Source organism: Oreochromis niloticus, linkage group LG1 (assembly GCF_001858045.2).
Source record: "Oreochromis niloticus isolate F11D_XX linkage group LG1, O_niloticus_UMD_NMBU, whole genome shotgun sequence".
NCBI classification, from domain to species: domain Eukaryota; kingdom Metazoa; phylum Chordata; class Actinopteri; order Cichliformes; family Cichlidae; genus Oreochromis; species Oreochromis niloticus.
The window spans coordinates 30,787,154-30,802,380 of NC_031965.2; the positions used below are offsets into that span (position 1 = coordinate 30,787,154).

General features: G+C 41.1%; 1 protein-coding gene across 5 annotated transcripts in view; it reads right to left on the bottom strand.

Moving 5' to 3' along the window:
- The window catches only part of fto (FTO alpha-ketoglutarate dependent dioxygenase), a 123,895-nt gene that overhangs the window by 80,126 nt on the left and 28,542 nt on the right, over positions 1–15,227 (bottom strand). For all 5 annotated transcript variants that reach the window (XR_002062527.2, XR_265660.4, XM_005447643.4 and 2 more), the window contains exons 2-6: positions 13,755–13,832; positions 12,517–13,552; positions 9,845–9,970; positions 6,152–6,231; positions 4,286–4,429 (exon numbers count right to left, since the gene is read on the bottom strand). Coding sequence is in view for 3 of the 5 variants with exons in the window: in XM_005447643.4 (XP_005447700.1) it covers positions 4,286–4,429; positions 6,152–6,231; positions 9,845–9,970; positions 12,517–13,552; positions 13,755–13,832 (1,464 nt within the window). In the remaining 2 variants the exon portion in view is untranslated. The remainder of the gene's footprint in view (positions 1–4,285; positions 4,430–6,151; positions 6,232–9,844; positions 9,971–12,516; positions 13,553–13,754; positions 13,833–15,227) is intronic.

The window sequence follows — 15,227 nt, forward strand, 5'->3', positions numbered from 1 at the left end:
AAAAAAACTAATAGTTTTGAACTCAAATTAAGTTCCCAATATCCTGAACTCTTCTAATAAGGGCCACTGAAAAGTTTGAACTTAAAACATCCTGCAATTGGTGACATTTTTTAGTGGTTACTGCTCTGCCAAATGAGGCGAGACATCTTCCATACAGTCACCCAAAAACAAAGGGCAAAAATTATTTACACAAACAACTTGAGAGAATCCTGTCCTGGAAAAAGGCTCTGATCACAGTGGGGATGACATGCAAGGACTGGGGCATGTCAGGGAGAATACACAGCCAGTGGCACTGCTCAGCAGCCTCTCAGTCACTCCATACAACCCACCCTTCAAAGAAATGTCATCCTTTATGGTCCCTTCAACACAATCCAAATCCACTCCCCTTCGATCACTACAGCTCAAACACACAACAAAGCCACACGAGCCGATATCGGACGTCCTTTTCACACAGTCTGTCCATCCTTCTATCCCTCTGATTGTCTGCCTGTCCTTTAGTGAGAAGAAACCAACCTGTGTCTCCACTTTGAGCTGACATGGCTGCCAGTCCCCTGCTGCGCAGGCCAGTGGAAGCCACAAAGCACGCCATCTAAAGCTACTGAGGAGTGCTGGCTATGTGGCATTTGGAGGCTAGCTACCCAGCTGAGAGTTACCAAGTAGGGAACTATGACTAAATGCCACCTATTCAGGTAGACAGATCGAAAGTGTGTGCGAAAGAGAGAGTGGTTGTTAGGCCTAGTTTTTCTATGAGATGGCGTGGGGGAGTGAGAGGGGAGTTAGTGACTCCCCTGAGGCAGTCGCTGTCATCTGTCCAGGTGATGGACACACCAACTACACATTAGCTGCACATTAGTTGACCGGCCTCCCACCATGGCAACTGTGGAGTTAAAGCCAAGTAGCCCCTTTTTTCCCCCGATTTAATGAGGAACATTTTTTTTTTCCACACCTTCACAGTAGTCCCTGAGCGGGTCCAATCAATTTCTGGGCTGGGCCCTGAGGTGAGAACTGATGAGAGTGTGATCGATCCCACTCTGCCGTCCTCTGTTTACCTTTCCTGATCTCCCCACATATAAGCCTGGTTACCGGTGAGCAACTAGGAACGCAATTTACACTCATCACACATTTGCCAGAGTAGTCGCACACAATCTAGGTTATAACGCACAGATTGCCATATATGTTTTACTTTCACCCTACAGGTAGAAAAAAAACTTAGGAATGGTCAGGTTTTCTAAAATGACTACTCATAAATTATAGAGGCTTTTTCTCATAACATTCTATCTTCAAAATTATGTTTGTCACTTCTTCTTTCCTCTCAGACTAAAGACAAAAGAAATAGTCATCTTCGAATCCTAAAATCTGTTCATGTTAATCGTCTGGTCGCAGCATTTTTGTACAAGTTGAAGGCCTGAAAGAGACGATCTGTCCAAGCTGGTAAATCCTAATACAATTGATAACAGAAATTCAGTTTGAAACATTTGTAAATTTTCTGTTAAGTACAGGGCTTAAATTAGCAAATGACTCTTTTAATTGACATTTTACACACGGTCCCAAATTTTTTGAAAGCAGGGTTTTAAATGAACAAATGATATACTCAAAAAATAACACAAAAGCTAAAGCATTGCGAAATTCATAAATGGTCAAAACCTTTCCCTTTTATGGGTAAATTATTTTAGATTAGATGGTAGATTGTAGTATTTTTTTAAACCAAAAACCAAAGCACAGAGAAATTAAACAACCCATTAAATCAACCAATATGATGAATAATTAGAAACAATGTTAACAAGCAGTAAAGGTAATACAAGTAAAAATTACAGCAGGGATAAAAAGTACAAACCACAATAAACTGATCTGTTACAAATAATACTTATTAATAAGACTACTTTGACATTCTCACTGTAAGCCCTTCAGGAAAGGCGTTTCAAAGCAAAGCCAACACTGAAGCAGCCTGTGGAGATGTTTTGGCCATGAAAACAGAACATCAGAAGGTCACACACAACTGCTTCCGTACAGTTCACTTTCTGCCAAAGCTTGTGGGAACCCCCCCACCCCCCATCAATATTTACTGTGGGGGGGACTAGCATCATTAGAGGGGGTCCCTCAGGGCACTCTGTCACACACCCACCTGGGAAGTGACACAGTGGCTTTAAATCAGACAAGACATTTGCGTCTGGGATTAGCATTTCAAAGCCAAACATGCACATGGGGAAGGTGCGGTGATGCTGTGTTAGCCTACCTCCACTACCTAAAACAGCAGGTGAGATTAAAAGGAGACAGTGAGAGGGACCAAACACACAGGTGGGAAATTTTTCTTTATTTCTATCTCTGTCTCCATTCAATTTTTACTTCAATTAGCTATCCCGACTGACCCCCAAATGCTGACAGCGATGGCAGATGCTCTACTTCATCTTCGTCAAACCGGGCCCACACCCTGTGACAAATGTCAACCTCCACCTCCTTGCACCACATTGCACAATATCCCTGGAATGTCAGCCAGTGCTAGCTTGCTGTTTAGCACTTTTTAAGGAAAGGCCCATAAGGCACAGCTCAGGTCAGGCTGCCTGCGTGTCTCAGACTTGTTCACTCCTCAGTCGCCCATGTCAAACACGACCTGCGCAATATGCACCCACCAAGAGCCAAACTGGGCCGTGATCATAAATAACTCCACCAACAATACATCATTTAAGTGGGTGTTCTGCTCTCGTGGGCAACTCCAAACAAATGGCCACATCGATCATTGAGAATGCCAGGTAGGGTAGGCTTGAGCCCCCGAGAGTACCCCTCCCTACTTAAATACTCACACACACACCTGCTCTTTTATAAATAGTCCAGTTTTCCTGAATAAACCAATGTTTAGTAATCCTGTGCCACAAGCAACAAACTAGCAGTTGCTAACTCAACTAGCACAGCAGTTCTCCCAACCCAGACAGTGCTATTGTTTGGCTCTGCTGAATAATTAATATTGTCTACAACCTTTAAACAACCTTACGTCAGACTCATCTGTCATGGTATCCTGCTAAGGGGTGTGGGTGCTAGTGTCAGCTTGGATGTGAACTTTGGGCCAAAGGGTGTAAAGAGGGAGAGGTGAAGTGATATATTAACTGCTGGCCTGCAGCAAGTGAACACAGTATGCTGGTGGCTCTGCAGACAGCCACTCGTGTTCCTCTTTTTTGACCTCCCTCTATCCCTCCATATCCCAAGCCAGCATCACTCATTGTTCTGTATAAAAAGGGGTTAAGGAGTGGAGAGGGGCCTGACTCCATCTTTTAGAAAAACATATGGAGAGGCTATTGCTGTACGATCCATCACAGGCCAGGACAAATGAAAACAACCTGGATTTCATATTGCAGCCATTTCCCTGAGCAGAGACAACAAGGTACGTAGAAGGTGGTAAGGTGGTAAGCTGGCAAGCGTCCATCCTGCCATGTACAGATGTTTAACCTGCTATCAGATTACTTCCAGTATGGTACACAAGTGTCATAATGCAGATAAAATAGAATCAACCAGAATCCACCAGGATTAAAAAGTTTTTTAAAAAAAAGGTTTAAAGCACACGATTTTCCTCTTTGTCATATTTGCTTTTCATTTCAGATTTTCAGAGTTTCTGTTGGAATGTGTTTTGTTGTTTTTGTTTTCGACATCATTTGACTCATTGGGAGACTGACATGGAAAGATTTAACACACAGATAACTTAAAGTTACGTAGGGTGATTGTCCCATCAAAGAACACAAGGTCAACCAAAGGGCTTCATTAAATGTAAGTTCACCAGACTCTATCCACAGGTGCACAAATCTATACAATGCAAAACCAAAAGCAAAATAAATAAATAAACAAACTGTTATTAATCACAGATAATGGTTTCATTGTATTTCCACAATACTTTCTGTGATGCGGTCCTGAAAAATCCTGTCATATTTGCAGATGGTTCTTAATTGTTTTTTGGACCAGATGGAACAATTCAGATTGTGCCAGGAGGGCCATGAACTCTTAAAAAAAGTAAAGGAATAAAGTCTTTAAAACTTAAGACTGGAATCCTATTGTCTAAACTCTTGGCACATATTCACATTAAGTAGCCTCAGAAGGCCCTAAAAGTAAAGTCAGATTTATAAAACTGATTCAGATGTGGTGCATACAGCTCATCTACAATAGCTTAACAATGCTATTAAAACTACATTTAAAAAACGCAAATAAAATCAAAGAAAGGTCCAATGTGCAAAACACACATATTACAGACACACGTGTACATACATATGCACATTCATGTGAACACACACCACCATCTCCCCACCTCATTGTGAATCTCCTCACAGTCCTGTAGCGTTGCCGGCAGCAGAGCCACAAGCCTATGGGATCCTGTCTCGGGGTCAGTGTGCAGGTTGGACAGGGCCTCCCGGCAACGTGACTGGATGTAGGTCAGGGTTCCACTGGAACACTGATCGGAACAACACAGACTGTGTTACAAACAGAGTGTAACTGCAGTGCTTGTGAGAAATTTAATACATTTAACCCTAGGTGCATGCCTAGAAAATATGCATATACTAGTCAAACTACCCAAATAATAAGCTGTCTACTTGCTAACATTAAAATCACAGACAGAACAGGTGAACTATTTGTTAAAGTGCAATGTTCTGTTGGGAAAATTCATAAGGACGCTGCTTCTACATGAAGCACCTACAGAGAGCTGCAGAACAAGTAAACATCCCAATGCCGAGGGCATTTTCTAATGGCAGCAGCCTCCCCCAGCTTGACAATTTGCCCCAGCTGGATTGCTCAAGAACAGCTTGAGAAACATCAGTAAGAACCCAAGGCATTGGTATGACCTAAAAATTGACCACATCCTAATACAAGTGAGTCCATGGGCTTCGCTGGAACATGCACATTCCATGACCCCAACCTATAAAACCCAAAGGATATCCTATGGGCATCCTGGGCCAAGGAAAACCTGTTTCCTAGATGTTGATTCTCTAATGGGCAATAGGTGCTTTGACAGCATGAGTAGGACCTACAAAATGTCAGGCAGGTGGTTTAACATGCTAACATACTAGCCTAACTTCTCTGTGGAATCAGAGGAGATTAAAATTATTTTATGTATGTTCCCCACTCCACCTCATCCTGTACAACTACATCACTATTTGCAGAAGAATTTCTGAATTTCTGTTTAAAAACTATGAGGCTCTGGCTGGACTGTAAGTAGTTCTTGTGAATTTCTCTTTAATGTTAATTTCTGCACATGTAGACAGATTTGAAACAGACAGCAACAGATTTGTTATTTTTGCCACAGTTTTAATCACAGTTAATCGCCTTGCTATCACAAACAGACTGCATGTAACGTGAACCCATTCACAAAGTGATGGCAGACTGATAGCAGACCGAGTATTGCCAATTTATCAGTCTTGACACACAAAAGTTGCCTGGAAGATGGTAACTTACTGCAAGTGATTGCAGACCTGGTCCCTGTCTTTGAAGCAACCATTTGAATGGCAACGAAACTGCAAGTTCACTGAATACTGCAACTATAATTCCAATCATGCCACATTCACTGTTTTCACTACTGTGACTCTAACAGAAGGTTGCTGGCTGTTTCAAAGATGATGTTGCACGAAGACCATTTGCTTTCAAAGTAAATTTGATCTTCTTGAAATGTGTTAATTGCAGTAAACAGTCTCTATTTTCTGTTTTCCCTTCTACTTTTCCAAGTTTCCACACCAATCAAGACTGCAGCAAATAACAAGGAATTGCATAAAGGTTTTGGTGCAGCATCGCATCTTTGAGACCAATTTCAACTACTGACTACTAGTAACCACTCACTAACCAGCCAGGGAATGCACATTTTTCCTTAGCAGTCTGATGATTTTTTTAAAAACATTTTGTAGTATGTTTGGATATATTGCAGTGGCTTTACTTACATCGTCATACCCTGCAGAGAAAGACCATTCGTTTTTCTGTTTTATTTCTCAGTAAAAGGGTTGTAAGAGGACAACAAAGTTCTTCAGCATACAATGTTGAATATTATTTACTTATTAACTTTTTACAGTCTTTCAATAAAAGAGCATAGCAGCATTCCTTATTAATTCCAAAGGAGGCTGTCGGTAGACCATACAGCATTTTACGAAGTGATTCAGAACAGAGTTTAATCTGTTCTCTGACTTCTCACCTCAGCCACTCTGTGTGTGGAGCTGAAGCGTGCAGTGTCTCCAGCTAGGACACAGTGCTGGTGGGTACTGTTCAGGTCATCTGGTAAATACAGTTAAGAGAAAACTATCAAAACACAATGACATCACCAATGAGAGTTATCAAAAGAGCAGCGAAGAGTAAACAAGAGCTCACACCAGAACTGAATGTTTATCCCATACTGATGTTGTGTTTTTTAATAATTAAAATAAAGAATAGAAAGAAGCATAAAAGGAAAAGATTATGACAGAAAACAGAGGAAAGACAGAGAGTAAAAAAAACATGACAACTACATCATCTTATACTCTCAGACAGATTGCGCTTGGTCCAGCACCGACGAATCAAATAGAGTGAGCAGCATTGTAGTATAATTTTAATTACCAAACAAAACCAGATCGAGCTCAATCTGTCAAGATGGAAGAGCCATACCAACAAACATTTGTCCAATATCACACAAGCTTTACAAAGAGGCCTTACTGCTGTTTCCTGTGTATCCCTCCATGTGTTTCTTTGTGTGTATAGATGTTTCTCAGCTCTGCCATTATTTGCCTCATAACAATAATTAATTTAGCCATGACAGAGCTGTCATTCACAGCACATGTGCATATTTACACCCGCCTTGAGCAAGAGTACACCGGCTAATGCCTGTGATTTGAAAGTCAAACAGCCAAATGCTTTGGGAGGAAGATATTATTGTTTGGTGGGAGAAAAAAAAAGATGGTGACAAACAAAACAACTTGCCGGTGTTTTCTTCACCCTGATGAGATTGTGAAGGATTAGGTCTCTGGGCAGAATTACTCTGCGTCTTTAAAACTGTTTATATCCAATAACAAATTATCTCCATCAATCTGCTCTTTTCTTGGCGCGTCTGATGCGTCAGTGGGATCAGGAGGGAGTAGAGGCAAACTCAATAACTGTAATAAATATTTATCTTTCTTTCAACCCCTGTGCCTGCTGCCACTTGTCCTCCTTTTCCAGGAAGCAGGCTTTTAAATATATTGGGTCAAGTCTTTTCTCCAGTCCCCCTGTGCATTGGGAGCTGGAAATCAGATTATTGAACAGGCCCGGTGTCAAGACTTGCATTGTTCTTTTTTAACCACTGAAATTCCATTTGGGTGGAAATGATGGTGATTCAATTTGCCTCCAGCAGCTCAGACATTAGCAGTTCAAAAGGGCCAGCCGCCGACAAATGGTGCTGAAAATACATTACGGTGTCTGTGGTTATACACCATTGTAGTTTTCTTTTAATACCACAAAACTACTTATCATACGGTGTATGTCACCAAAACACTGGTACAATATATCTTAACACTTGGTTTAACACTGGCCACTCTGCCTGTGTGTACGCGAGTGTGCTTGACATGGCGGGGTGAAACATCCAGTTTTTTATTCGTACATGTGTCAGTTGCCACCCAAAAAAATCATGAAAAACTTAAGATTCAGTGACAAAATATAGAGTTTGTGTGTGTGTTGCATGTCTTACAAGACTTGTTTGTCTCGCGATTGGTTTAGTTTTAGGATTTTAGTATGTAAAAATAATGTTGTGAAGGAAAACTTCTGAGTATTTTAGGACACAAAATTGTATACTGTATATAAAACAAATTTTTTCTATTGAAGAACGAAATAATTTTAAGTTTGTTTGTTTTTTTTTCCATATGGTTGTGTTTGTGCATTGTGCCAAGCATTTAAATCAGGTAGGCCGACAAAGCCACAGACTGCCGAGGACTCTGTGAGCTGCTATCGTCGTGCAGCAGTTGGCCTCTCAAGGGCGTACTCACCAAGTGGAGCATAAATCCCCACTGATCCGCGACAGTCAAGTCCCATTAGAATGGTCTGCACAACAGCCCATCACTCTATTATCATAGCTGGCCTGAAACTGACTGTTCTATTGTAAATCTTATCCAGCTAAAAGAGGTCGGCTTCAAGCCCTGTCAGACTGAATATTAGGTACAGACATCGTTGCTCTCAGATGAAAACAGCATCTTCAAAGACTCAATGTCAGGAATTCATTAAAACCTTCCTATTGCTTACTTTTTAGTGGTCCATTTGAAAAGACTGACGATGTTCTAAAATTACATTGATACAGTAGACAGGTAATCTGATTCAACTTTAAACTGGAAAATCAGACACATGTGGAACATATGTGCGTGCAGCTATAAAAAACACCTTGCTATTATCAAGGTAGTGGCAAACAGTAACTACACTTTACCACTGACACTATGAATAACTAGTTTATAAAACACCTGTTTTAGAAACAGTTGTTTTGTAAAGATGTGAAGGGGCAGCTTGAGTAAAAACTAGATTTTTATTTTATTTATATAAAAGCAATCGACAACAGTCGTCATCTCCCTTAGAGCAAGTATTTGTGAAAGTGAGAAGAAAAAAACTCCCTTTTAATAGGAAGCAAACTCTGTCAGAACCAGACTCTGGGAGGAATGCCATCTGCCTTGACCAGTTTGGGGAAAATATTTTGCAGTGCTTTTTCTTTTTCCTTTTTACCCCCACTATGGAATTGTGAAATTGGAGGCCTATAGGCTTGAGAACAACAATATTACTATCAAAGCAAACTATTTTTTTTTTTAAAAAAACAGTAAAAAAACAAAGTAAGAGCTGCTGTAAATTATGTTTACTTCTTTTGTAATTAGTTGTAAATCTGATTTTTGACATATGTCCATACATAAGTAAGTTATTGTATACCATCTTGTTCTGTGGGTGTAAAGAGATGGTAATCTTTCAATTTAAAAAATAAGTCCAGACATTTGGTGAAGTATTACAAAAAATATAAAAAAGAGGGAATGACAATGTCTAAATACCTATATTTATTTGACATAAATGTTGAGCACATGTATAATAAAATAAAACAACAAATATCATGATTATATAGTGTTGGAGTTACATATGTTCTGCTGTATATCAGTTAAAAAATTTATTTTGTCTATTCTTAGTTCCAAACTACATGAATTAGTCACTTAATTAAAATACACAAAGTACGGTAATCCATCATGCTGATGAAATAAGGACCACCTCAAAACTGCACCTTTATATACTTAAGAAAGCAAAGTGCCTCTATAAAATAATAAATCCGCCATTTTTTAAGGGGTGCTAACTTCTTGTCCAGCTGAACACAAGCTCTGTTGTGATGTGGATAAATGTCCTTGCGCTCAGAAAATATGAGAAAGCTTGGAAAGACCCATGGGACCAAAAAGAGGAGGGTGGAGGTGTCTGCTGCAGCCAAAAGCATTAAGCTATGATTTACACCCCTGTGGCTTGCTGTCTGTTCTCCCCATAGAGACATAGTCAGGAATGGGTCACAGGACTTCAAAAAATAACATTTGGGTTTCTTAACCTCTCTAATGCACACAATTTCATGGAACTTTAAAGCTCGCTTTTCAAGCCAAGTAACCTCTCTGCACATACACACGCATGAACACGCATGTCTCAGCTCTGTTTTTCCTGCAGAGAGAATTAGAAGAAAAGGACAGAGCATGAAAGTGAGAGTGAAGTGCATCCTGCTGGCATGGGTCATTGGGGACAAGTAACACTAAAACATGGGGTAATGAAAGTGTTCCTCCCTCCAAAGTCAGACATAGTGGCGAATGCGGTTAAGCTGTGCGAGCAACATGTTTACATGTGCATGTGTGTAGCTCCGAGTGTGTTTATGTACAAACGTCAGTACCTCTCATGTAATAGCAGTCTCCAGACTCCAGCGGCAGCATCAGGCCAGGTGTGTGGATGTCCCAGGCTACCTTGAGCCCAATCCTCCAGCAGGCCTTATCACTGCTGCTTCCCTCACTGCTCTCACCTGTCAGTCAAGCAGAGCCCAGCACACTGTAACATTTGCATTTTGCATTTATATTCACATTTGGGGCTTTGGGTTGACAGTTTAACCTAGTGTGACTTAAGTGATTGTAAAACTGCAGCATCCTTAAATTTAAATCTCTTAAATATTTATGGAAATACATGTTTGTTTTGAAGCTATTTAAAAAATATATAATACTTCTATCCACTTTTGCCACATCTTTGCCTGTATATCTGGGTAATGCAGTGAAAAACTGCTACAGCATACTACAGCAGTGGCCATCTATCACCAATGATGTAGCCAGAAAATAAAATTAAATGAAATTAAATTAAAGAAAGGCTTAACACATTAAAAAAAGAGTGCAATGATTAAATCAATACCACCCAAACAATGGATGTAAGATGTAAGCCTTTGTCTACAGAAAGTAAGAATCACTTAGCAGCCAAGCAAAGATGATACGTGTTGCTGTGGTCATATTGGCTGTTAGCACAGGATCTTTATGCTATCATTATGCTGTGCAAGAGGAAATAGTTGGATAAAAGCCCCTGATGTTGTTTAGTGAGTGTGTGAGAGTGTGTTATTGGACAGTATGTATCCTATGATATTCCTGTTTCTGAACCTATTCGCTGCAAGCGCCTCCCCTGTTCCTCTCTCTCCTTCCATTCTTACATGGCATACTAAGAAAACAAGATTTGGCTTGGCTGGCCAACACCCTTCAGCAAAATCAATACTAAACTCTTTCTGGGCCTCTCTGCCCCACAGCTGCCTTTTCCTTTGCTCAGCACGGATAAATAGTAACTTAATTTCCAGCCATTGTGCTCTGAGAGCCAGCTAATGACAGCTCTCCCCAAGGCCTTAGGAATGGTGGAAGATCATCCACTGTGCCGGAAAACACTCAATTGTAGCAGATTCCTTTGGATCTGTGCAGTTGTAAAAAGACCAACTCTACATTTCTCTAGTCCAAGCAAAAAAAGGAAAAAAAAAAGGCAGTTGAAGTGAGAAAAAGATATCTCAAATGAATGCGTCATGCAAAATGTTTAATATCTGTACATCTAAGCTGTCTAATGTGCTGCGTTTCTGTCTTCTCTGGAATAAGTACCTTTTTAATCCACCGGTTCTGGGAGTTCTCAGAGCCATCCACTTGAAAATACATCTGTAGAGCTATGATCAGCCTTTCTGTTCTAAGTCTGGAGATGTGGGGTCACTTGAAACTAGAAAGACAGCTGTCAAGCACGGAAAGGTGTTGCGCCACAGTGTTTCAAGCTTGTGTTCGCAAGGTCAAAACTGAAATGGCCCAAAAAATATCATTAAAACCAACCTCTTGAGCATGTGTTTCTGGTTAAGAAACAACAATGAAGAAAGCCCAGCTGTGTGGTGGGAGAAGTTAGCAGTGCACCTGCGTAATACTGTAAAATTACAGTTTTAAGACGGAGACAAAGGCTCTTAAAACTGCAAAGCTCCCACCTTCAACAGTACTTTGTTTTTTTTTTTTGCTGGACTACAGCTGTACCTTTAGCTCCATCTGCAACAGGAAACCACAGTTTGCTCTCGTTCCACTATTTAGAGAGTGCAAGTAATGATCTAATGACTAACCGCACTACTTATAATTTATGCTAATAAATTTTGGTTTGTTGGGATTCTAAAAAGTGAGATGAATAAAGACGAGCTTCATCAGTCATTAATGTGATCCATATGATAAAAAAGAAGGATTTTGCATTTTATTGTATTATGTACAAAAAAACTATTTTAAAACTGAAAACAAGTAGTTATAAAAACATCAAATATGGAGTAATACTCTAAATAAAATAAAATACTGCCTTCCATGTTTTTTTTGTTTGTTTTTTTATTCATACACTCTAGAAAGCAAAGTTCCTCTTTCAATGAGATTTGCCTTCAACTCCACCAGCAAACGCTATCAGCTCTTGAAAGGTTTTGCATTCCATAATTAGGAGACATCGCATTCATACAGTACAGTCTAGGAACACTTATCACTTATCAAAGCAGGGCTCATTATTCCATATCAGATAATTGCACATCGATCATTTCTTGAGGAAATGATTTAGATGAGATGCAGCACATGTGATAAGCCTTGTTTGTTTGACTAAGCTATTGAGCATGCGTTTAAGAGCTCGGATCCAAACGTCTGTGATCTCCCGACGCACTGTCGGTGATAAGGCTGTCAGCAGTGAACTGGTGATGACATTTGATAATGCTCTGACACTATCGCATAGATGGATCTGATGGTTGCTTCACCAGAGGCCATGTCTACAGCTGCTACAGTGCTGCTGTAGGGCCATAACACACAAGGTTAGCTGCATCTGATCCACCATAAAGCAACTGAGATAAAGTAATGAGATGGATATTGAAGTGAAAGAGAAAAGGGAATCTTAATTTTAAGCCAAAAATGTGAAAGATTATCGTGATAACTTTGGATAAGAGTTTTGGAATATTAAGTAAAAGCCTCTGAAGTGTTAATTTTATAAATCTAAACTGCAGTTCAATCCACTGTGCACAGTTATGACAAATACCATTTTAACTTTGACCCTTACCTTTGTCATCATGACAGCTATAGCTGTAAACAGCCACTGGTGAATGAGTGATCAGGTTCTCATCGTGGTGCCACCCTACTGCCATTTTCCCCATGCCATAGTACGGCTCCTCTTTGAGTTGGCTCATTGCAGCTGGGTCCATGTAATTGAGTAAGGTGACATTGAACTTTACTGGACCGCTGCATACCTGTGGAGGACTAGGTTGAGAACAGCCCTGGCCACTCTCATGCTCCTCTTTGTCCTGAATGTGGTAATCTGATAGGCTGTGCTTTAGTTCGGCCACAGGTTTCTCCTGGGCCTTTAGTCCCACAGGTTCAGTCTCTGTGCCACCACTGGCCTTCACTCCCCAGTCAGGACATTTTCCTTCAGCATGCTCTGAAGCTGCTGCAAAACTGGTTTCACCTGGCTTTAGTTGGGAAGACTCTCCCTCCTCGGTGCTGTGTTTGAACTCAGTCTCCCACTCCCCTTCCTGTTTAGACCCAGAGCAGCCTTCCTCACTGTGTTTTGACTCAATGTCCCACTCCTCGCTGTGCTTGGATTCTGTGTCCCCCTCCTCACTCTGCCTGGACTCTGAGTCCCCTCCTTCACTATTCTTAGAGTCTTCACTGTGTTTAGACTCTGTGTCCCCCTCTTCACCTTGTTTGGCTTCTGCCTCTCCCTTCGCCGATTGTGATAGCCTGTCTCCTTCTTTCAGCTGAGACACGTCAGTGCAGAAAAAGGTGTTAAGTTCCCACAATGCCTTGCAGGCAGCTCTCAGATCTGGGTCACAACAGTTTTGTCCTTTGACGTCTATGTCCTCACTGTGCCAGGGGATGGCAAAGAGCCGTGTGTCCAGATAGCGATATGTATGGCCCGGTTCGCCCAGCAGGGCACGTGACACAGCGGTGAACACATCTCGGTCACGAACACGAACCAGATCCTTCAGGAGGCATCCCTTCCTTCTGAGGGTGAGCAGCGCTGCCTGCACCCGGCTATGGAGCTCAGCAGGCAGTGAGCATGATTTCCTTAGCACGAGACCAGAGTAACTGGTGTCCCACTAGGAAACACAATTCAGTGTTGTCATAACATGCTGACCATGACATGCAGAAACATACGACAAAAACAGAATTATATTTCAAGCATGTTTCTCTGAGGAAAAAAAAAATAACTTTGAGAGCAGCAGTTAGAAGACATGTTTTTGCAGTTCTGTTAAAGTTGAGGTCTAAATATCATTAACAGTATCTAGAAGTAGGCCTTACCAGCTGCTGAAAACCTCGATCTGAGGGTGCCAGAAAGGGGATCTTCTGGTCTCCCAACTCCTGCAGTAGCCTCCGCCTCTGTTATAAAAAACAACACAGTAAAACAGACTGTTAAGTAGCTGCAAGTATGGTTGCCTCATTTTGTTTTTCTGTCATTATGTGTGCCTATGACAAGAGGCACACATATTACTATTCGTCGGATTTATTATTCTTATTATTATTATTATTATTCTCCATCTTCCGCATTATTATTATGTGTGCCTATGGAAAGAGGCACACATATTACTATTCGTCGGATTTATTATTCTTATTATTATTATTATTCTCCATCTTCCGCCTAAATTTCGGCACGTATCACGCCCCGCAGTTTTGAGACAAGCTTCATATATGTTACCTCATTTTGTGCGGCCGGATCTGGAATGGTGTGCTATGACTTTTGGTGTTTATGAATTTTATAGTTTTTTAAATATTAATATTTTAGTGAAAATTTTCCCGCGCTCCTCTGCCAAACAGTTTTGACATTAGGATTACATATGTTAGATCATTTTGTGCGGCTGGAGCTGGACTATTATGTTGTGACTTTTGGTGTTTATGACTTTTATAGTTTTTTAAATATTAATATTTTAGTACAAATTTAGGCCAATTCATCTTTTGGCGCCAAATAAACAGACTTCATTTGTGGTGTCTTGGCTCTCTCTAGTGGTATACCGGGAGTAGTACAGCCGAAAAGATTTATCCTTGTGTTGAAAACTCCATATCCCACAATTCATAGCACGCCTCTACAGAGTGAACAATGGCGGCCACCACTTCGTTTTATATGTCTTTTATTCGTGTTTCTAGGTCACAAAATAAACTTTTAAGATATTTTCAGGCGAGAATGTAGGTGTGTAAACTTCAAATATCTGCTTGTTTTATCAAGACATCCCATATTTAGCGACAGTGCTCTGACGACGTTGGTCCTGCCTGACAGCTAGCCGGCTACCTAGCTAGCTGCCGCACTTGGCTGCAAATGGATAGCGAGGGGACTCTCTCTGTCGTTTCACCTCCCCGGTCTCTCGCAAATGCTCGCACAGAATCGGAGTTACAGCTGGATGTGGAAAAAATAACTGAGTTGTTTGGTGGTGCTATAACGCGGAGCTACAACAGTGGGCAGCTATCCACCGGTGTATGACAGAAAGGACATGCCGCGACCGCCGATCGACCGGTGTTTGCTAACGCGGAGGTCAATCGTGGATCAGGGAAAGCGAAGGCAGGAGCGTGAGGTGAACTGAATTTCAGGTAAGAAGTTATGACCTGCACTCTATTTGGGTCAGATATAAACCGAGTTTAGGTGTAGTTTATTTAGCAGCAGTTCTCTTATGTGTTGCTGATAGCTGGCTAGCTAGCTAGCGCCGCTAGCATAGTTAGCTAGCACCGCTAGCGACCCTTCGTGAAAAGCACCCAGGCTTGGCTTATATTGAGGCGGGTGAAACT